General features: G+C 26.5%; 1 protein-coding gene across 1 annotated transcript; it reads left to right on the top strand.

The window, feature by feature from the left end:
* Positions 1–6,556: 6,556 nt before the first annotated feature.
* LOC111639854 (telomerase reverse transcriptase-like) lies at positions 6,557–24,772 on the top strand (the record flags this gene model as incomplete). The annotated part of the gene is made up of 11 exons (XM_023385804.1): positions 6,557–6,644; positions 7,719–7,883; positions 8,537–8,611; positions 8,693–8,909; positions 8,990–9,082; positions 9,829–9,909; positions 12,052–12,118; positions 13,180–13,222; positions 15,697–15,823; positions 22,523–22,643; positions 24,382–24,772. Coding segments are annotated over exons 1-11 (1,455 nt in total), but the record flags the coding sequence as incomplete, so codon positions are not given.
* Positions 24,773–24,838: the final 66 nt, after the last annotated feature.

The following is a 24,838-nucleotide window of genomic DNA, read 5'->3' as shown; positions in this document are numbered from 1 at the left end:
GTAATAAAATTTAANTTAAGATACTTATTAGGAAAGGAAAAAATGATGTTTTAAGATTACATCAAGTTTTTCATGGAATGAAGGTATTAATACTTTTATATTTGAAAAATATATTATTATTCTATTTATTTTGAATTGAATATTTTTTATATTTTAGACTAAAGAATGTGAATGGCTGAAAAATGAGAAAAATATCAGAATATCATCATTTTTATTTGGAAAAATTCTAACTTGGTTATTAATTTATGTACTTTGTATTTTACAAGTATGTATATTGTTATATATAAATATATATACTTGTGCATGCTTTATATATATAATATATTATTATATTGTACTTTATTATATTATTATATATTAAACAATATTGTACTTGTACAGTGTTTTTCAAAAGTAACATGCTACAGGAGGAGAAGATTTTAGACAAAGCATCAGGACCCAGCATATATAGTAGTGTATTGGTTGTGTGATGCATCATTCCTGGTCTGCAATATTGTCAAATGGAAATTAAATGCACAAAATTCATGTGTGTGGTCAAATCACTTTCAATTGATGTGGGCTCAGCTATATAGTTCTGTAACTAATCAATGTGTTGCAAGGATTGAACTTGTTCTATTTAATATTATTGTTATGTTTAATTATATTTAAATATAATTAAAAGAAATAAAAAACTGATAATTTGTTTGCTCTTGTTATCATTTATGTATTGAGTATTAAAAAATAAATTCAATCCTCAGAACACAATGGTTAGGTACAGAACTATGCAGCTAGGCCTATATTAGTTGAAAATGATTTGACCACACATGTGAATTTTGTGCATTTAATTCCTGTTTGACAGTATTGAAAATTTGAAATGATGCATCATGTAACCAGTATACTGTACGCTTGTCCCCAATGCTTTGCCTACAAGCTTCTCTTTACAATTTCTTATAGTGTGTTTCTTTTGAAAACCCTATATATACTTATATATATAAGTCAAAATATGGATGCATGTATGTTAGGTAAATGATTCTATACCGTTCAACATATCCTCATCAAATTTGGCTTGAATTTTAATTGAATCACATCAAAGATAATACAAAGTTTATATAGGCTATATATACTTATATATATAAGTCAAAATATGGATGCATGTATGTTAGGTAAATGATTCTATACCGTTCAACATATCCTCATCAAATTTGGCATGAATATTCTTCAACACAAAATACTGTGGGTTGCCCACCGCTTAACACCCCTAAATCCCACCCGTCTGAAATTATTAGGTACATTTGTTAGGTAACAGTTCTATACTGTCCAACGTATCCTCACCAAACTTGACATGAATATTCTTCGAAATCCTAGAAAAAATACTGTGAGGTGCCCAAACAACCTTAAAGCTCACCACTCCCTGTTAACTTTATCCGGAACAATTTTCTCTGTTTTTCAGTTTCATTATTGTAAATACTCGGGTAAATAAACGTGTGTTTTAGTTACAAAGACCTTGTTTTTATCACCCTCTCCCAACCCAACCTCACCAATCTCCCATCCCCTCAAAAACCGAGCAACGAGGACACACGCTGCTATTATAATATAAATTTAACCTTTTATTTTATATAGTTTTAACCTTCATTTTTCTGTAAAATATTTACCCTTTAATTCTTTTAATAACTTCACATTTCTTANATTTAGTTACCAATTTATATAAGAGAACTTAAGAATTAACATTAAATGTTCCTCTGAACATTTTGAAACAAAATATTTATAAAATATAATAGTAGTATATCATAAGATGCTTCAGAGAGAAAAAAAAATTATGATTAGCACATCTAAATAGGAGCAGTTTTAGAAATGAAATATTTAAACCTACATGCTACTGATTTATAATAATAATAACACCTTACATAAAAGATTTATTTTTATATTAGAATTTGAAATGAAGATAATGAATAGAGAATGAAATATTGAATAAAACTAGGAATTTATTCTATTAAGTTAAATGCAAAATTTATTTTACATATTTTAAAAGGAACAAGTGAGAAGGTTGTGTAGAGAAGGACAATGTCTTGGTATATCAAATGCACGATTCATACCAAAATCTGCTTCCTTGAGACCCATTTTTAATTTACAGAAGAAATCTAATATGGTAATAAAATTTAAATTATATATTATCAGGGGTAAATTCAAAAATATTCAGTTAATAATGTGTTTGTTTGCAAGTATGAATGTATAAACATTACAATAGTAAAAGTAATGCAGTTATTATGTATAATTAGTTTTTATATCATTAGCTTTTAATCTATAAATTATTAATATTAATTTAATTTTTGTAGAATGTTCCAAACAGTGGTATTTTGCTACAAAAGATAACATCTGTATTTGATCTCATTAAGGTAGATACTTTTTGTTATATGAAATAAACAAAATTTAAGTTTATAATTCTAATTAATTATGATTTAATTTAGAATAAAAAAAATTCATGTGTTTTTGCAGGTTACATTGATCAAGTAAAGATAAATTTAATAAATTAATTATATTTATACAAAGTATTATATAAATAATGGTTAATATTTTATATTTAACAAATTTCTTGTGTAATATTATAGTTATTATTGTTTTCATTTTTGTCTCTGCCTGTGGGTCTTTTTACTGACAACAGAGCAGGAAAATGACCATAGTCACTAGTGTTCTACAATTACTGCCATAGATTGATTGGTAGTAGCAATGTGAAAGTGGTTATATATCATGTTGACAGGGATCTTGTAAGAGAATGTAGAGATCCTAATAGGAGCTTTATTTGCAAGGAGTCATTTCCTGGGTTTTTAGAGTGACCTTTGATCCAGAAAAGATTAATGTTAATAAAGTTTTAAGAAGCTATTTCTATTCTATTGAACAAATATGCATTAAAAAATTTTTTTATATGTTTTTTGTAATATTTTTTATGTTAAAATGTGTAATAAATGTTAAATTTGAAAATTTAATATGTTTTTAAAATGTAATGTGTAATTAGTTTTTGTTTTGGCAGAAATTTAGTAGCAAAACAAACATATTTGGTTTTGATTAAACAGTTTCAATTGGTACTAGTTTGGATTAGCTAGAGTGCAATATATTAAACAGACTACTGAATATTAATATTACCAGTATCTAAACATTTTGCTTTGATTAAAGAATATTATATAAGGTCTTCAAAAATTAATGCTACCATTTTAAATTACTGTAATTATATTAATTATTACCCGAGAATTATGTGATATACTGTATATTAATTGATGGAGTAAATGTTCAAGTTTCATCTATCATCTGCATAGAAATGTCTTTTTTTTCTGCTCCCTCTAGGAAGCAGCATAAATGAAAATTACAACTCTACAATAGAGAAAGAATTTTGTGTTCTTCAGTTTGCAAAGTTGAAATCAGTCAAACATGATTTTCAATGATCTTTTCAGTTTCACAGATAATTTTAAAGTGATTCATCATCATGTAAGGCAAACATTCTTATTACACAATGACAACTGATTCTGACTTTGCAGACTAGAACACAAAACACCTTCTCTGTTGTAGAATGACCACTTTTGTTTACAGCATTTCCTATATGGCATAGACAAAAAGAAGTTTGAATGCAGATGGTAGATGAAACTGGAAGTTACTCTATTGATTGGTGTACAATGCATACTTCTTGGGTAATAATTAATATAATTACAATAATTAAAATGGCAGCATTCTTTCAAGAAAACTCTGTATTAATTGCTGATTCTGTAATATTAAAGTTCAAAAATGAATATTTTATTATTGTATTAAATATTTTGTGTGCAAATATGTTAATTTACTAATATGATTTTTCAATGTTAATAAAGACATTTAAGCTACAAAAAATAACATCTTTTTTACTGGCTAAATGGATGAGTGGTTAAGATGGCACTCTGCCACTCTAGGAATCAGGGATCAATTCCAGATAAATCAAAAGATCCCAGAAATTTTTCAGGGGGTGATCCATCTGGATATGTTAAACCCTATCTCTCACTACCCAGCTGCCCTATTGTGGGCCTGGCTGAACCTGTAATAGGTTTGCTAAAAAAATTGCACTTAATGCCCATAGCAGGGAGAGTTAAAAAATATTCAGTTTTAGTGAATTAAAAAATAATTTTAAATCGTTAAATTGGGAAATATTTTACAGAAAATAAAAAATACAAATGATGTATTTTTTATTTGTTTTGCATTACCTAATGATTAAAGACATTTACTGTTGATGTAATTACGATATTTTATCTAAATTTGTATAAAATCGACTGTAAAAGCAGAGATTAATACATCAGATTTAAACAGCAATTAAGTGGTAACCGGCACGCAATGCACGACGAATTGTTACACTAATGAAACACTAAACTGTCAAGATTTCTTAAGTAGTGCTATTACTAAGGAATCAGCTAAAATCACCCAACAAAAATATCTCTATCACGAACTAATTCAAGATAATGAACATCTATTTGTAGAAAGACAATACGAATATTATCTTTATTGAGAAAGTAAAGGTCAAAGGATTTATTATTGTAATTATCTTTTGAATATTCTCGATATATTACATAAGTTATGACATGATGTACTTATCATTTTACAAAACGATTTTAAAATATCATCAAATCACAATGTATATGATCAATGCGGTTATATTTAACTCATTATTATTACTTTATTATATTTAATNATTTTACTGTAATATTTATAAACTATATACAGGATGGTCCATTTATGATGTCCCTACAAATAATATGCATCCAATTAAAACATTGATCAGAATAGAAGTTATTTATTTTCTAGGGTATTTTTCAGTTTCATAAATATTATTAAAAACATTTTTGCTGAAAAAATGTTAATTTTAAAATTTATGAGCATTTTTAGTCTACTAAGATTCAAAGATGCAAAGAAAATGTTTAAAGGAAAACTGTTTGAACATTTAGAAATTATAAAAATAGATAATAATAATAAAAGAAGAAATGAAAATATAGGTCTACAGATATGTGAATCTTGGGAGGGTTTCCTAACAGATAGGGAATGGAAAAATAAAGAAACTAACATATATTTGTGAGCTAGAGGCAAAGTTAATGCAAATGTGTAAGTGAGATATAGCTTGTAAATTTTCCAGTAGTGTAAAATCATGAGGCAATATGGATTCATCAAATTCCATGTTTTGTATTGAATAGTACAAAATTTTCTTTCCAAGTTTGTGCGTCCAGGATAAAATGTATAATTTTGATGGATTTTGCCACATATGAGTACATATGTTGAGAAGTCATTACTATAAAATTAATAATGTATGTGCATATACCTAGAAATCCACAAAGAGATTTATGTATTGTGACTGAGGAGGGACCTATTAGGTCTGAAATGCATTCTATATAAATACATAGAAGAAAATTCTCTCTCTAGGTTATTCTGTCCTGTGGCTGTCCAGTTTGATAAGTCTATCTACAGGAAAGTGTGCTAGCATGTAACATAGGAAATTTTTAGTTATATTTATATAAAGTAACTGTTAAAGAAATTCTAATAATTAATTAAATAATTTAGAACCATCTGGAAGAAAAGAACTAACCTGGGGCAGGGCTTTAACCTGCAGCCTCTGCTTGTCAGTTGTGCCAGTGGTAATCATCTTTAAGAAAGGAACATTTGTTTTGTTCCATCAAAAAATGTTATTTTCATTCTAAAGCTATAAAATTACTCTAATGGTTAAAAAATTTACTAGTAAAAAAATATTTTTGATCAAAATGGCAGTTTCGTCAAATGATTCTTACATTTAACGAATTATATAAATTGTAAAAAATAAAAAAACAAATAATAAAAAATGTGAACATTTATTTTTATTTATTTATGATAAATTTTCTGTACTGCTGAAAAAATACTCTCTGAAAATATGACTAAAAATGATCACTTTTAAAATGAACTTTTCCATAAAACTGCTTCAAATAAAACTTTATTACTTTTAATAGAGAATACAAAATAAAAAGAAAATATAGGTGGTTCCCATTTGAAAATGCCAAGTGAATAAAACTACTAAGTGTTTGTAGTTGGTCATGAGTTTGCACCTCACCAGTGGGCTGGCCATGTGAGTTTTACAGGTTTTCTTCATGTGCCTAACATCTAAGTTGGCTGTATTTTTTTGTAAAAGTCCTCTTGGCAGATCACCCACATGTTGTGTTGCTGTATCCCACCCCTTAACTACCCACATATTTGAAATTCTAAAGTTATCCCTTAATAAGGGAACAAGGGTTGGCTTAATAATAAAATTTAAAAGATTTCATGAAAATAAATAACTTATATTTTGTTGAATATTTTAATTAGATGCATATTTTATGAGATATTTATCAGAGACATTATAAATGGACAGTTCTATATATGTGTTAAGATATTTAGATATCTCACAATATATTAAAGTCAATATTTTATCTTATAGAATATGCTAAATGGTGTTTTATGACTTGTAAATTGATAAAAAAAAGTTACTTATATGTAGCTTATGTATATACAGCATGTATGATTTGTATAATGCTTTAAAACTTCATTATTATTTATTAAATTTTAGTCAGTTGTATTTTGTTAAAATGGATTTGCAAGATTGTTTTGGTTCCATGAATCAAGATAAATTATTAGAAATTGTTCAAGATGTTTTTGAAAAAGTAAGAATTTCAATTTTGATTTTATGACAGTGTCTGAATCTTGCACATTGCAAAGGAATAAATGAACAATTTTCACACAAAACAGTAATTCATTTTGTAGGAAACTAAGACCAAAGAATTTAATTAGTCAAGTAAATAATTTCATTTAGATTTATATTAAATTTTTATTTTTCTTATAAAAATTATAAACATTTTCATTCAAATATTAGTTTTTAACTGACAAAGCCTTAAATATTGAAGTGAGAGATTTATGTGAGTTTATTTATTTTTAATTATAGTTTTATACATAATTAAACATAATTTGTGTGAAATTCATTCATTTCTTGGTTTTGTGATAATGTAATGGATGCATTTATTTGAATAAATGGCAATCACCAATGAAATAAACACTACTAAGATTATGAAAATAGCTTTATAATTAATCTGTGTTCATATAAATGATGAGCATACTGTAAATTATGAAAACAGTACTATTTATATACATGTGTTTCAAATTACTTTATATCCAATTATTTAATTAGCTTTATTATAGCCTGATAATATGGCAGATTGTTTGGCATTAAAAAGATTCTTGTATTCTGTAATTGTTAAAGCAATTTTTATTATATGTCATAATAATATAACACAGGATGTTCGAGAAGTTACTGTGCAATGAAAAATTTGTAATGACATTAATGTTCTACATTTGACATGACGTACCTGACCTGTAAGTCATACATCTCACATTTCTACTTTGCAGTAGATGGTGTTACTGCTCGCTCACAGATGTTTTGGTTTTGAACTACAGTTTTTGGAAAATTTCTTTGCTAATCCCATAATTTCCCATGGAATTTAGGGACCTCTAGGTCTCCAGACTTCACTTCCCAGATTTTGGGACCTCTGGGGACATTTCTAGCATTTGTTGTAGGAGAAACTGCAGTATTGTACTTAAAACTTTACTTTCATTAAAATTTTATTTAAACCTTTTTCACTGCTCAGTATCTTTTCATACACCTTGTGTAAGAGATAAAAGATGTTTTATTTTCTTCAATAAATAACTCTTTAAAATAAAGTTTTGCTTTAATGAAATTGCAGTTTGGAGAAAGTTGCTATCAGATAAGAAAGTATTACATATTATATGAAGAAAAGGAGAAGATTAAACTGAAATTTGTACGCTGTGCATCTTTTGTATCTGAAACATTTTTCCAATACATTTTAAAATCACGCAAAAATATAAGAAATGCAGTTTTCATAAATTTGGTAAGAGATTTAATTTTTTTATAATTAAATATGAATATCATTTTTAAATATAAGATTTTTTCTTGTTCCAAAAAATTTTAAATTAAAAATAAAATATTTTTTATTCTCAAAAAGACTTATTTTTTATTTATAATTATTTTATTTAATACACTGCTTGAAAACAATTAGGGAATATTAAGATATCAGATTTGATTTTATAGCAGAATTTAATAATGATATCAAAGTTTTAATGTTTCACAATCTGTTCTATTGGAATTTCTGAATTATTTTATTGTTTCTTTGTTAGATACATGTTTAAAAATTGCTAATTATCACAGAATGGCACAAAATTCTCATCTCTATCCTCAAAATTAAGCCTTTTGTCTTTTTATAGTAATAGTAATATAAAAGTTATTTTTTAATAAAATCTCATAATAGATGGCACCACTCACAATTTTAACTTTGTGCTAATGTGTCTTAGTGTTTCTTAAACAAATATTTTTTGCTGGGAAAGTTATGCAACTTCTTGCTGGATTTTATCATCAGCTGTCCTATGTAATGCCAAACCATCAATTCTATTCCAATATCAAGCTGATAATGCAATATCTTAATTATTTTCAGCAGTATATTTAAATGTTTTAAAAAATATATTTTATTATTTTCTTATTTGATAGGGAACCGAAGAATATTTAGATTTAAATAATATAATTAGAATTATAAAAATCTATGTAACAAATTGTATTGTGAAGGTAAGTCTTTCTTTGCTATATTAATGCATTTTTTTTTTTTTAATGTTAAATTAACAAATTATATTTAAAACATTCATTTAGATAGGAAAAATCTACTACAGATTGAATAAGGGTATAAGTCAAGGTGGTTCTCTTTCTATGATGCTGTGTAATTTGTATTTAGCTGCATTAGAAAAAGAATGTCTTTCGGAATTTGGAAAAAATTCTGAAGAGTTATTAATGAGATTTGTTGATGATTTTATATTTATTACTCCTTTCAAAGACAGAGCTGATCATTTTATGAAGATTATGCTGTCAGGTAAAAATATTTAATAATAATGTTGGATTTAAGTAAGTGTTTTACAGTTGGTTTAATTATTAATTTATTTGTTTTTGCAGGATTAGTTGATTTTAATCTTCAAGTAAATCCAAATAAAATAATTGTTAATTTTTCTACTGAAACAAAATCAGTTACAGTACTGGAAAATGAAGGTAATTTCTCCTTAAATAATAATTTATTTTATTTCTACAGGATGAGCCAAAGATCCCCAATTCTGATTTCAAAACATTGTTGTGGGTTTTCTAATGCAAATAAAAATGTTTACATATCATACAGTAATTATGTTTCTTGATTCTTGGGTTTTGAAAACATTATCACAGAAGATATTGAAAGTGTCCACTATGTTCATCAAGCACAAATGCATACAGTGACACATGTTTGTAGCCATGCATCTTAGTGTGACGGGGGAAATTTTATTGATGGTAGCAGCAAACCTTTTCAAGGACTGCAGGTTTTTCAGATTATTCCTGTATGCATATTCCTTTAGATAACCCCAAAAGGAAGAAATCAGATGATGACAAATTGGGAGATCTGTGAGGCCAGAAATCTTTTGAAATTATGTGATCTCCAAAAGACATGCTTCTGCATGTGGATAGCTTGCATTGTTGCATTATGACATTGGAGAACCAATAGGAGATTGGCATAGATTAGTGCATCAGCATGTGTGTGCAAGAAGAGAATGACTGGTATGGTTTGGAATTTGCCCTTTGCAAAGCTAATTTAAATGCATAGGGGCATTGTTATTGTTTTTATATGTTTTCAAAGATGTGAGGAAGATGATGATTTTAGAAATTCATAGCACATGTTAACATCACCTATGTAAAAAAATAGTAAAATCAGAGTTTGGGGACCTTGTATAACATTATTAATTAATCAAATTATGTTTTTATATTTTCAGAAAAATTGAAGTGGTTAGGTCTACTTATTAATCCAAATACATTAAATGTTTCAGTTGACTATACAAGATATTTTGGTTTATGTAAGTACTGTTATTAAATATTATTTTTTAAATTTATTTATTTATTCTTCTAATTAATTAATTTATTAAATTAATCATTTGAATTTGTAGCTTGTTCTTGAATAAATTTTAAAAATAAATCCAGTAAAACCTGTGTAAATCAGAATTGTACATTCTGAATATTTGATGAAGAATGTTATAGAGTGTATTTTTGCTTAAATTGTCAACTAGGACTTAATTTATTACTAGGAGTTATCCAATATAATAAATTAAATTCTAGTTGACAATTTAAGCATAAATACATAAGTTAAGGACACAAAAGCATAAAAGTTGAATTTATAGAATGATTCCAACTAAGGCTGGGAGTATTTAAATGCAGGAATCAAGAACTGTTCTCATGCAAAAAGTTCTCATTCCTCTTAGGAAGTTGTGCTAGGCATTTGGATACTTCTCAGATGTAATTCTTATGAGCTTACAAAACAACAAACAAGTTTCAGTGCCAAAAACTAGTATCTTACTCTGCCATCAGAAATTCTAACCATGTACAGAAATATAGAGATCAAGCTATTCTGCAATATGGCATCTTGAGGAATTTCAATCTTCTAATTAGTTGTATACTTTAGTTTCTGTACTAATCAACTTGTTTGTTAATTATAATAAAAATTATAGAAGTTTAAAAAAATATATTCAATGGAGTTGGAAATTACTTTAATTAAAATTGTATAAAATATGAGAAAAACTCTCAGTCAAATTCAGAGGTATAAAAATATTCAAACAACACTTAAATCAGGTAAAAATTATTTTAATTTTTACACTTCATCATAAAATTATAAGTTCTTTTTGAATCTACTATTTAGTTACAAGATACTTTGTACAAGACAAATTGGAAGCAGTAGATTAATTTATTTGAACTGTTTTTCCAAATTACACTCATTGTTTGTTTTTGAGAATTCAATTTTTAGAAATTCATTTGATTTTTTTCCTGGTTAATTCCATCAAAGACTAAACTGTATTTCCTTGATTCTAAGACACCATTAAATATTTTTATTATAATAAAATTGAATTTTCTAACAGTAATTAGTAGCCCTACTTATTTATCAGTAGTTATGTTTATCATCACTTTCTCCTAAATCAATATCAGAGTCTCCTTTACATTCAGAGTCTGATTCTTTTTAACTGTCTTTATCTTCATTATCCCATATATCATTTTATGAGCTATTGAGAGCATTAGTGATACAGCATTTTTCAAATGAGTGCTGCACTATTTTTTCTGGGGGTTTCCAAGCTTTATGATGCTTATTTTGCCAATTTTGATGCCTGCACTTTCTTAATTTTTTCAGATTATCAGGTTTGTGTTATTCCAGACCTGACAATCTTCCAGACTTGGCATTTGGGAAGCATGGGAAAATTTGAAAAGAAACTTGTGATTCTAAGACATCATTGATTCCAAGATTCATTCTGTTTTTAGAGATGTTTATATATGGAAAAAACTGCATCTTAGAATTGAAGAAATACAGTATTAATAAAGATAATTTGTGTCCATACATCATGGTGATATGACCTGTCTTTTTCTGACAAGGTTTGAAAAATATTCTCAGAAAACAGTTTTCATGCTCTTCAGTGACCATTATATCTGGAAGTGATTTCACTTATTTATCTACAAGGGAAATATTAATTTTCTGCTTTATCCAGGTTACACTACATTCTTTGTACCAAAATACTCTTCTATTTCTACATTGGACAGGTTTTGCAGCTTACAGTAAAATTTAATATAGAAAATTGCTGTGTTTCAAAGAATTTCTTCTCTTTACACAGGTTCTGTTTCATTCAGATTCTGTTTTGGACAGGTTTTACTGTATAAAGGGGAAAATTGCAGAATTTTAAAACATCACTACAAAGTAAAAATGCTGCTTTAATAAAATTAATAATTAAGCAATTCATAGATTATGAAATTCAATTTATTATTATTTTAAACTTTATTTAATACTAGAAAATCTTTCGTTTTAGCTTTATAAAAGTTACACAATATATTTATTAACAGAAATTTCTTATACAAAAAATTTTAGGATTTAATTTACACCATATTTTTTCTGATTGATCTTTGATTATATTTTATTGCACATGAATATTAATTGATAATTCATTTTTTTAAAACTTTTACAGCAATTGGTTATAGTATGTCAATTGATCTAAAGAATGCTGGATATAATTTAAAGAAAAAAATGCTTGTGTAAGTAATACTTTAATTAAAAAAATTTGATATGTATTATGGATAAGATATAGAATCTACAGAAATAAAATATACATAATTTTTAATAAACTTTTATAATTTTAAAACATTTTTTAGCATTATTAAAGGTAAATTATTTGATAAAATCTTAGTTTCGTATGAGATTTTTTTAGATAAGTGTAGATTTTATCATCAGGTTCTCTTTACATGTAAAGAGTATCCCAATAGTAGTGCAAGATTTCATTGTGAAATGAAACCGATCATTTGTTAAACAACTGTGGATATTTTTATTTCAGTATAAAGTAACATTATAACTCAATTTCAGTGCTAAGTCATTTTTATGTTTAGAAGACAGTGTCTGCCAAATGTTCCCCATGACTGGAAGTACATACACACACTCTTCACAAAATTGCTATGACCCTACTGCATAATTTGACCCAATTCTGCCAATAACACATCGAATGTGTTGTGAGATTAGGAATTGTCGGCATAGACATGAGATTTGAAAAACCTTATGCTAATGGTGCTCAATTTGCATCCAGTACTATTAATGCGACACCCTTTATATCTATTTATTGATTGCTTATAATCACATAATATTTTTTATCAATTTTATTATTGACTTTTACATTTAATTTGATTTTTTTGTAAGCGCTTTTTCTGTAATATAGAATTTCTATAAATGTTTTATAAATATGAAAATCATAATTTTTGTTTATTTCTATAATAAAATAATTATTTTTATTATTATTTGAATATTTTCTGCATTATATGAAATTCAATTTCAGGATATATTTTTTTTATTAAATAAACAGAATAATACAAAATTAAAAAAACTGTTTAAATTTTTAAAATAATAAATGAGATGAATAATTTCTAATCTGATTTTAATTAATAAGTCAATAGTTTATGAAAATAAGTTTCAAATAATTAAATGACTCGAGAGATTAACATAATTCTAACATTTTAAGATTGAAATTTTTGATTATTTAAAGTGTTTTAAATTATATATTTATTTTATTTAATAATTTCAACTAATACATTTGAATATTATTGATTAGGTTAGTGATTTTAAGGTTTCTTCCAATTACTTTGGATACTTATGTGAGTAAAATTTAAAATTTGTAGTAGTAATTATTTATTATAAAATAATTATAAATTTTAAGCATCTGTAATTTATATATGTTATTAAATACTATTGCTGACTAATGTAAAATATGAACTAAATAATATAATGAAATATAAATAAATTACCTTAATAGAAAAAAATATTATAATTACAACTTTTTATACTACTTTATTATATCTGTAGAGTTTATCACACATTGAGCTATTTATCCTTTATTATATAGAACTATAAGATATACACATCCCTTAGACTGGTACTAGTAAAATGCATTTCAGCCTAAACATTTTTGACTCTCCACAGTTAGAATTTTTGGTCTACAATTTTTTAAAAAAGGTCGTGTAACAAGACTCTTACTACAACAAGACATCCACCAATTTAAAATGCAAATATACAGCACTACATAACTAAAGTTAAACATCTCATATAATCAGACTATTAGCTGTTGACAGCCACCATACATTTAACAGTTTTGGTTTTATAATTTTTTTTCATGTGTTATTTCACTTTTTGTTTGTATAATAAATACATCACATAATACTATGACATTGATATTTTTATACATAATGAGAAATTTTTATACGGAAATACTTTCTAAACATGGATAACAACATAAAGGAATTTATCTAGTTCATTGATTCTTAATGTGTGATCTGTGGTCTTAGACCTTCTCAAACTCTCTTCCAGTTTTATGAAAATTATCTAATAACATGTAAATAAATAGTCTGATAATATGGCAGATTGTTTAGCATAACATAAATAAATAATTATACTTATGATTTGAATGTGAGTGCAACTCATACAACTTCTCAAAATAAATGTTTTGAATTTCAGTACTGTCTGATCTTGTCATTTAAGCAATAATTCCAGTATTGATTCTCAGTTTTTCAAAATTTCCAGGGATCCATGCTTTCTGGACATAATTAAATGGAAGGGTATGTGAAAGATGACAGGTTAAGAATTTCATCCTATTAATTACAATTTCAATATTAATTTATTAATGTTGAAATTATAATTAATTGAAATTTCTAAATATTTTGACATTTTGTTGTTTATTTTGTATAATTTAGATACATTCCTCACTAATTCATATATTTGAAGCTTATTATGAGCAAAAACTATAGAAAAAAACAAATGTTTCAATAGTTCAAAGCTTTATGTTTTGGAAAAACAAAACTTTGAAAATATAAAGGAATATCTCCTTTAATTTCTAGAGACTTTGAAACAATTTTATCAAATAAATGCATCTTACTTTGCTAATAAGAATAATGAATTAGTTATAGTATTGTTAGAAGTAAGCATAAGACTGTTTAAGGGAATTAATCAAACAGTAACTCAACAAAGGTAGGTAGATTATACAAGCTTTATTGATTATGAAGACTATGCACTTTGGATTATATGTCCTTCATCAGCCTTTTTATATTTAACATCAGTCTGGTTAAAAGCATTACAAGCTTCAGGTTACAATTATAAATATACATAAAATTATAATGAATTTTATTACCTAAATTATTATTACCTAAATGGTAGAAATTGTGTGTGTTATAGTTATACAGGTGACAACTAGATTTTTAGATAATATAACATAACTAAGTAGAATGTAAAATAAGTAAAAAGTTAAAAAAGTTGTTAATTACAATGAGTAAATATTGATAAAAGGAATACCTGTAAATTATAAAAAGTGGAGTATAATAAAATACTATTAAAATAATTAAAAATTGGTAAAAGAAATACTGTATATGTAAGCTATACAAAATGGAATAAAAATACTCTTAAAATATTTAAAAAAAGGAGGTAAAACTATCACTGCATGACTTTCATCTAAACTGTTAGAAGCACAATACAGTGTATTATAAAAATAGAGGTGTGGGAAGGGGAGAGGAGAAGTGTATCTTAAATGGATTCTTCTCAGAGCTATAATAGTTGTTACCAGATCTCACCAATGGCAGTGCCAGTGTTCAAATTCATTATATTTTTTATGATTTTAATAATTTTGAGGTGTTCAAAAAAGTTTTTTTTATTAATATTATTTCTCTTTTAAGAATTTTGACACTGTTTAGTGAGATCTCACAACGTACATGATTGCTATGTTTTGTTAAAATAGTTGTTATTGTTTTAATAGCACTTAAATGTTCTTTGATTCTAATTTTGAATGATTTTGATCCTAATGTTGAATAAAAAAATAGGACTGATGAAGGATGTGATTAGTTCTCTTAAGGAATCTTATGCTTACTTCTAATGATTGCCTCTTGTTCTTGTTTTCAAATTAAGTACAGTTTGTTATAAAGTTATTTTTATATGCAGAAAACAATTTCATAATCTTCAAATTAATTTTTTAATTTAAAACATTAATGCTAAACTATTTGTAATAAATATTACTTTCTTCTCACATTATATTCAATATTAACATAATAATAATTAGAATTTGCAGATTTAAACCTTTATATTGCAGATTAATACAGAAGATGTGGCTGTTGTTAATTTATTTGAAAGCTTTCTGTTATTAGCTTATAGGATGCATCATGTTATTAAAAACTGGCAACCTAAAAGAAGAATGCAAAATCCTTTATTTTTATTAGGTAATTAAAAATATAATTATAAACTTATATAAATTTCCATTATTTACATTTATATGTAGAAAGTAATTTTATAAGTTATAACTATGACTGCTTGAAATTAATTAAACATAAAAGAATAACTATAAATAATGTAATTAAAGAATTAATTAAAAGTAATCATAAATTTAAAGTGCAAATTTGTTTTAGGAATGAAGTTTTAGTTTTAAAAATATATTTAATAATTTAAAAAATTAATATTTATCAAGTAACTGCATAAAACCTTAAAATAATGAGCCATTTTCTTTTAATTTTTGAATTGTTTTTGAGAAAATTTGCATTTTCATCCAGGGCAATCTCAAAAATATTCTAAAAAAATAATTACAAAATTAATATATATTTTTTCAAGAATATTTTATATCATTAAATGATTTTATAGATATACATGGTTATCATAATTAAAGTAGCCTTTTTCTTCCATGTTTTGAAACCATGTCGTTTCAATTTTATTCAATTCAATTTCCGTTGATCAACGGAAATTGAAATAAAGAAATGAATTGTGATCGTTATTATGCTACATTGCGCTTATAAAACAAAAATAAAGTAGCCTTATTGAACCCTTATTGGAGGGTTATATAGCAGTCCAAAGTCAACCTATTATTGGACTATAATTTAAATTAGTCTTATAGCCCAATAATATGACAGATCATTTGGTATAATATAGATCACATTTGAAAATAGAGAAATCCTAAAACACTGTTGTACATATTTTAAATTCAAAGTGGTTTTTATTTTAAATCGTGAAAACTAACAGTAACTGAATTGGTGTTTTAACAAAAGCAATCCATAGACATTGTACAATGATTCAAAATGTGATAGATTATAGTCACCTTTCTTACAATAATATAAANTCCTTTATGGTGGTCTATCTCAATAAAACTTATGACTATTTTTATTTATAACTTACTCAATTGTACATTCAGTAAAGTATATTATTTTTAATACTAGGAATAGATTCAAATGCATTTTGCTACTGATTGTGAATTTAGAAAAAGTATTTACATTTTAGTTTAATTCTTTACAGTATAATAAAATCTACAATAAAAAAACTTTTAAAACATATTTAAAATCTGTATGAATATTGAAAAATCTAGTTTGTTTCAATTATGTGAAAGACATGGAATATATCTTTTGCTCTGTGCAAGACTTCTTGAACATCATGACATTTATAAAATGGTTTCTCAATATTTGTAAGGATTTTCCTTATTTTAAAATCTAATTTAAAAGTTATTAATTATTTATCATATGAGTTTCATGTTTTATATATTCATTTGTTTAGAATATATTTATCTGAAAATTATAAAATTTAATATTGAATTAGTGAAATTTTATTTATGATGTTTTATTTGTATCATAAATAATTGTATTAATACATTTATAATTTTTTGCAGAGTAAAAAGAAGAAGCTAAAATGGAAGAAATTGTTTAAAAATTATCCAAATCATACATTTGAATTAATATTTGATTAAGAATTAATAATAATGATGTTATATAATTATCACTTGATATATTTCAATAAAATTTTTCTGTTTATTTTTTCCCTTTTTAAATGTTATTTCTAATAAATTTTTGCAGTCTTGAAAAAAATGAAAATACTTGCAGCACATAAAAAAATGATGTATCTATTAATTAATACAGACCAACTCTTCAATCAAGGAGCCACTTACATTCAAATGTCAAAATGTTTTCAAGAAAATTTACTTCTTATCATTAGCAACCACGAGAAACATTCTAATTAGAAAAACTTATTTTCAAAGTCTTCATATCTTTTAAGTCAAATTCAAATAAAACATTTAATTTTAATATTTATAGTTGTTTTAATTTGAATGTTTCTTGTGGTTACTGATGATGAGTTATATCTCCTTGCAAATGTTTTGACACTTGAAAGGCTCCTTGTTTGAAGATTTGTGTATATTATAAGAGGGTTGGATTTAGAGGGTCACTTTGTACAGCTGCACCTTTTTCTGAGGGTTTCTGGATATGCTATTGTTAATAAATAAATGTTTTATTTTAAACATAAATAATAATATGATTTATCTGGATTATGTTGATGATGATAATCTTCCTCCCAACTTTAGACAACTTTATGTTTATTTTAGTATTTTTAGACATATATAATTAAATCTAACCAAATAATTAAGATATAATCTGCTGATTGTTAAATTGGTGTGAATCTGATCTATACCATTATGCTGCTGTGTTAAAGAATTCATGCTTCACTCAAACTTTCCATTATTTATTTGTACAGACAATATTGTTTTATTGTCCTTTGTGTGTGACAAGAGACAAAAGAACACTTTCTGTAGACTGTAAAGTCTTGCCAGTCATAAACTAGTTTGTTATAGAAAGTTTTTTTTCCAAACTTAACAATAACTGATTGATTTTGGGTATTTGAGAGGGATATCATTCTTATAGTGTTCTTCAGTTGAAGCCATGTAGGAAAAAAAAATAAAACAAATAATAGAATCTTATGCATAAGAACTTGTGGCCACTCTACATACAGGATATTTGAAAAGTTACTGTGCAGTGAGAAATTTATAATGGCATTAAAGTTATATGTTTGGCATTGCATACAAAAACTTGTAAGTTGTTCATTTGATACCAGTTGAGCAGTTGACAGTATGGTATTGCATACAACTTACAGGTCTCATTTGCAATACCATATGCATAACTTAATGCCATTAGGAATTTCTCATTGCACAGTAACATTTTGGACAGAATTGAGTGTGATGATATTCAATTTTTTCAATTTAAAATTTAAAATTAATTTATTACATTTGCATTTGTATTATCTTAGTGCCTCATCATAAAAAAAAACTCTTCTTAAGGATCCAGGTTTGAGTGTGATATAAATTGTCCTGATTTTTCAAAGGAGTTTAGATTTCTATTTTTATTTATGTTAATTGACATTGAGGTAGACATGATGTAAATTCTTCCTAAGATATTAAAAAAAAAATAACTTAATGAAAAATGAAAAGTTTATTGATGTGTTCTAATATTGCAAAATTGAATTCTGGTAACTACAGCATTTATTTTTTGTATTATATGCATTGAAAATTGGTTCTGTGTTGTTCATATTTCCTGGTGTGGAGTGGTGTATTTATAACTACAGATTGCTTTATAAATATACAGTATTTATTATTTTTATAAATACAGTACTTATAAACTCTTATCTTTATTATTTTATTTTTTTATATCTGTTTGAGGATATATACTATAAATTCTCCGTTTGCATTACATACAAATACTACAAATATATAAATGCTTTTGACATTTTGTACAAATATATAAAAGATTCTGTGTTGTCACAGAAAATTATAAACAAATTCACATGGATTTTTCATTTAATCCCAATATTATCAAAGAATCAATAAAGTGATAAAACTATGGCAAGTATCACCAATAAACATTCTCCATCACATTTTATCATCATCAGTTTAGCTGCTAAAAGAATGAGAAATTGTGTATGATTGTACATAAACCTAGGGATGGATTTAGAAAAGTTAGCACAGGGTGCAACTGGGAGTATCTTAGGCAGTAAAAAAATTTTGTAAGGCATAAACCTTTCTGCACTCCCCTGCAAAGTTTTATGGATTTACTATTGCCTAGAACTAAGTATATTCAATTACAATACACAGAATTATGTAGTATACCTATATGTGTTTTAGTGGTTAAACTGACTTCTCTGAAGACAATCTATTAAGTGCTTCCATGTTAATGATATATCTTATTTCATCATAAATTAAATTAACAAATTGCAATTAAAGATCATCATCAATTTTCTAGTCAAATAGCTGAAATTAAATTAATTGTTTAATTAAATTATAATAATATAATGAATTATTATTAAAGATATATTACACATGTTGATTCTATATGGAAATATAAAAATTAATTTCCGTAGAATTTTATGATAACTGATATAATCAAATTTATCTAGAAAAAAAGATGATTATCACCTGATACTTCCCTCTGACATTTTTAGATAAAAAAATATATATATATATTTCCACATCATTTCGATGAAATGTTGTGAATTTACAAAATTTAAATTATAAAATATTAACAATATTTAATTTTTAATAAAGAGTTTAAATAAATAACGTCTAGTAAATGCCCCACTTGATCCACTAAATTTTAATAGCAGGTTCAGGAAGACAATTTAGCTCAAACCCCAATACATTGAGGGGCCTAAAATTTATTTATTTTTTAATATATAATTACACGGCATAAATTTACTCAAATAACAATCAGTGCTAATAGGGGTGGACAATAGAACCATTTAACTCGTCCCCTAAGCACAAAGGGGCTTCAAAATTTATTTTTCTACGTTAAAAATGTGATTTAAAATAAAATTTATATTGAGAAATTATACAAAAAAAATCTATTATAATTTGTTTTCTTGATTTGATTTCTTTATTTTTATGACTTTCGGAGGGTGAGAGACACCGTAATTATTATGAAATAGGGTCCAATTTCGCTTCTTTCAGGCACTGCACATAGCAATTTTCTTGTTTTTTACGCCTTATTTTCTTGAAATTTTGATATAATTTTTAACTTTTTAATCAAAACATTAATTAAAGTACTAATTTATGAATCGAAAAAACTAATAAAGCGCTTTCATATTCGTCATTTCATGCTGCAAACATTATTAAAAAAATCATTCAGTGAATTTTTACAAGAAATTTGTTTGTGTAGGCATAAAGGACGGCCCAAAATTCAAGTTTAACCGTTTTAAGTATTTTTTTTTTTTTACAGTTTTGTCGGTTGTAATTATTGGAATTGGTTATCTGTATTGAGGGGGGATATCCGTTATCCAATGGAAACGGAGGTTATATAACAAAAAAAATGTTCAACGGTTTCGTCATTTTTTTTGTCATCCCTATCATTCGAAGTAAGTATTTAAATGTTAAATGCCTAGAATATAAATATTATTATATTAGATAATAAATTAAACGTTGTTTTTTCAGTTGTAATAAAATAAAGTGGATAAATTAGGCCAGTCAAATAATTTTTAATTTTTAAAATTATGTTTCGTAAGTTTTTGCATAATAGACACGTAAAGTTCATATGTACGATAATAAAAACCTCTATGTAGAATGTTTGTACACACTGTATATTTTTGTACAGAGTAGATATACTGTTTATAATAATATATTACAATATATCTTTTGCTTAGAGGGTGGCCATAATTAAAGCTTTCCTATTCAGAGCGCTCTGTAGCTGTAACTATAAGCAAATTGACACCAAAATTTGCTTCTTTTACTTTCAGTCTCATAGGTGTCAATTGTTTTCATTGACTTTATACAGATAAAATGCCACTTTAAGGTGATTTTTATGTACTGTTTTGTTTCGTGTATTTTCTTTAAATCGCCCTTTAGTTTTTGATTGGTTCATTTTGTTACGGCGAGACACCTGGGCGATCTGCTAAGGGAGGGGTGCTTCCCTGGAGGATTTTCTACGGGAAACCAGTTCCTATTTAGGTATTATAAACGTGAAGAAAACCCGGAAAACACGTGGGCCCGTGACCAACTACTAGTGTTTAGTGTTTTTATCGAATGCAATAGCGTAATTGAGGAGGAGACCAAAGGGCACTTTTGTAAATAAACGTTTTGAATGTTACAGATGCACTTATACACCTGTGCATGCAATATCTTAAAATTTACATAAAAAATTGAATTATGAATCATTGATTTAAAATCATCCAGTTGATGAATTTCATTTCAGTGTTTATTTTCTGAAAATTATGATAGATAAATGGATAAAAGAAGTATAAATTTCATCTTATTTTCGTTTTTAGAGTTAGAATTTTGAATTTCATTGTTCTGAAACACAAAAACTGATGTCGAATATGGAAATTTAACTTTCTGGTTATCATAATTTTTGAAAAATTTTTACTACAAATTACGGATGAATACAGTGAATGCAGGATTACGTTCTAAAAAATTAATCCCCAGAAACATACACTACAAAACTACAAGAATTATATTTCCAACTCTTGTGATAGTGAAATTTTGTTGTAAGTAGATGCATTTATGCGGCAAATGCTTGGCTATTTTCTTCGATATATTTTTATTTTTGGGACTTTTTGCTCTGTAGTCACTAAGAGGATCTTTTTAATCATGCCCATCGTGGGTTCGGCCAGGTTCTCAATGGAGGTGGCCGATTTTGAGGGATGGGACAGACCGCCAATGAAAAATTTCTGGGCGTCGATCCATAAGATACAGAGTACAAGTCCCTCCAATATTTGTTATCGACAAATTGTTCCTCTCTTAATGTATTCTTTAATTACTAAACTACAAAAATTAGTAATAGAAATGGCAGTGACAAAGCGACTAAGAGACTTATGAGACAAAGTCTACCCTTCCTAAATGGTAAACTATTACGAAATTGAAAATTTTAATCGAGTATATTGACTGAGTAAATGAATAAATTTAAATAAATTAATGCGTTAATAATTTTACACTTCAATTTATATATAATTTATACTGAAAATACAAAAAAATTCATTATATTCCACAATTTATTAAAAGTTCTTTTTCATATAATTTACATTACTGCACAATTATAATCTTATTTTATATTATTATTTTAAAATGAAAGAAACATAAAGTATCTTTTAATTTAATATTTTAGTTTAGTTATAGAGGATGAACTTCATAGTGTTTGCGGCATTCTTATTGATCGCTGGTTTCGTTATCGAAATCCAAGGTCGTCCCAGTTGCGTACCAGTTAGAATTTGTAGAAAAAGAGGCGGTTGTTACACCAAATGCCGAAATATAGGGTAAGTCTATATTTTCCATATATTTCCCCCGAGAAATTCTTGATATCACTCAAGAAAAGAATGGCAGAACTAATGGTTTGATGGAATATAGCAGTGTAACATCGATCTGCCAAAGAGATTGCCTTCCGGGAGAACTTTTTACATCCAACCAGCTCTATTTAGGTATTAGACTCGTAGATAAAACCTGGAAAACTCCATATAGACAGCTCGTTGGTCAGTTGCAAACCCGCGATCTACCAGTATTCAGGGATGTGGTCCATTCGACCACTGATGAGTCAATGGCTTTTGGATCTTTATGACGAAAATCTGACATTTCATGACTTCACCTATTAGATATAAAACCAAAATCCATTCTAATATAAATTTTATAGTATTTAATAAATTATAAGGGCTTGATAATGGAGTAAATCATAAATAAATCAGTCTGCAATATAGACTTTTATTATAAATATCTTTGCCTAGGATTAAAAGTAAGAAATTCTAAAATAACTGCCGTAAGATACTTAATGACTTTTATGATATTTTCAAATATTTTTTCATGTATTCTGCCAAAAAAATGATGCCTTGTGTGTCATTATTTTTGAGTGAATCATGGATGGAACTTAAAACCATTGTGTAAAATTCGACAGCATTTTCTGCACTCACTTATGCCTTAAAATAAATGTTAAAAATTAGATTAATACAGGTTAGATTATATTTTAAAATTATAAAATCCATCTTTAACTGTAATAGAATTGAATTATGACTCATAACTCAATTCCATTGCATGACAAACCCTCAGAACTTATGAGAGTTTATCATACAATGTGCCAAGTAGATGCGATTTCTTGAAATTGTTCCCATTTTTTATTTATAGCATGAGTCAAATTTGACGATAGGAATTACAAATTATGAAATGATTTAATTCTATTAAATAATTCTATAAGAAATAAAACCTTTGTTTACTTGGCCAGATAGCCATGCAGTAAAGCAACAAGATAGTGTTTTGAGTAGTCATTTATACCCAATATTTATCATGGATAGTATATACGTTGACAAAATGTCCATAAATGTGGACATTAAAGAGAAAATGACACTAAAATGTACGTCTTCTATTTCCCCCGGACATGCTCTACGTTTAGATTTTGACTTCATTTCCTTTCCTTTAATAATGCTTGTGGTTTCTAATGTAGATCACACACTGTTTATAATGGGTATACTTTTGGGTTAAAAATGTGCCGGTTTCTTAATAAATAAATAATTCCTTCATTGTTTACCTAAGATTTTTAATACATACTATTTTGAAAATTTATATAACATGTTAAAGTATGAAACATGATACATGATAAAAATATTACGTAATGAATAAATCATTTATCCATTGACCAGAACTCTTCGACAATACTGTAGATTATTGTGATAAAGTATAGATAATTATTTTAAGAATATTTTAGACTAGAAGAATAATTCAATAAGTTAGACAAACTCACGTTTAATTCTGTTAAATTAGGAAGAAAATAGAACACATTAGTAAGGAAAACTACAGATAATAGACCATATTACATATTACAGATAAGAGGACGTGTCTAGAAAAGTCTAGACACGTTTTCTTATCTCTAATATGATATTTATAAAGGAAAAATCCGAATCATTCTATTTTCTAACATGTTACGATGATTTTTAAGTAATATTTTCTATTTGAAAGCAAGTTTTACTGATGTAAATTTGACATTTTTAACATCTTAAATTGATATTTCAGTTTTCGTGAAGTCAATGAAGATGAAAATGTATTTAATGTTAGAGAAAACGAAGACGATCACGAAGCTCTTGAAGACATGGATATTGACGATAATATTTCTAGAGATTTGGATGATGAATTTCAAAGTGAAAGTGAAAACATGCGAGAGGAAGAGAGAGACTTCGACGATTTCTTAGAATCTGATGCGTGGGAGAATGAGAGTCTCATGAAGAAACGTACAAGTGACGAAGATGAGGATGCTGCAGTCAGGGAAATTGATGAAAGCTCGGAAGATGCAAAGAGGGAATTAATTAGGGAAGAAATGGAGAATGAATTCAGAGAGTTACTGGAAAGTGATGAGGCAGAGAATGAAATTAGAGAAGTAATGAAGGATATGGAAAAGGAGAATGTAGTAAGAGAATTATTTGATGAGAACCAATTTGATGTTAGAGAATTAGATGAAGACGAAGAAGAAGAA

The sequence above is a fragment of the Centruroides sculpturatus genome, unplaced genomic scaffold (genome assembly GCF_000671375.1).
Source record: "Centruroides sculpturatus isolate CEXI.00-Female unplaced genomic scaffold, Cexi_2.0 scaffold147, whole genome shotgun sequence".
NCBI lineage: Eukaryota > Metazoa > Arthropoda > Arachnida > Scorpiones > Buthidae > Centruroides > Centruroides sculpturatus.
The sequence above is the reverse complement of the archived record's forward strand: the minus strand, read 5'-3'. Positions and strand labels throughout refer to the sequence as shown.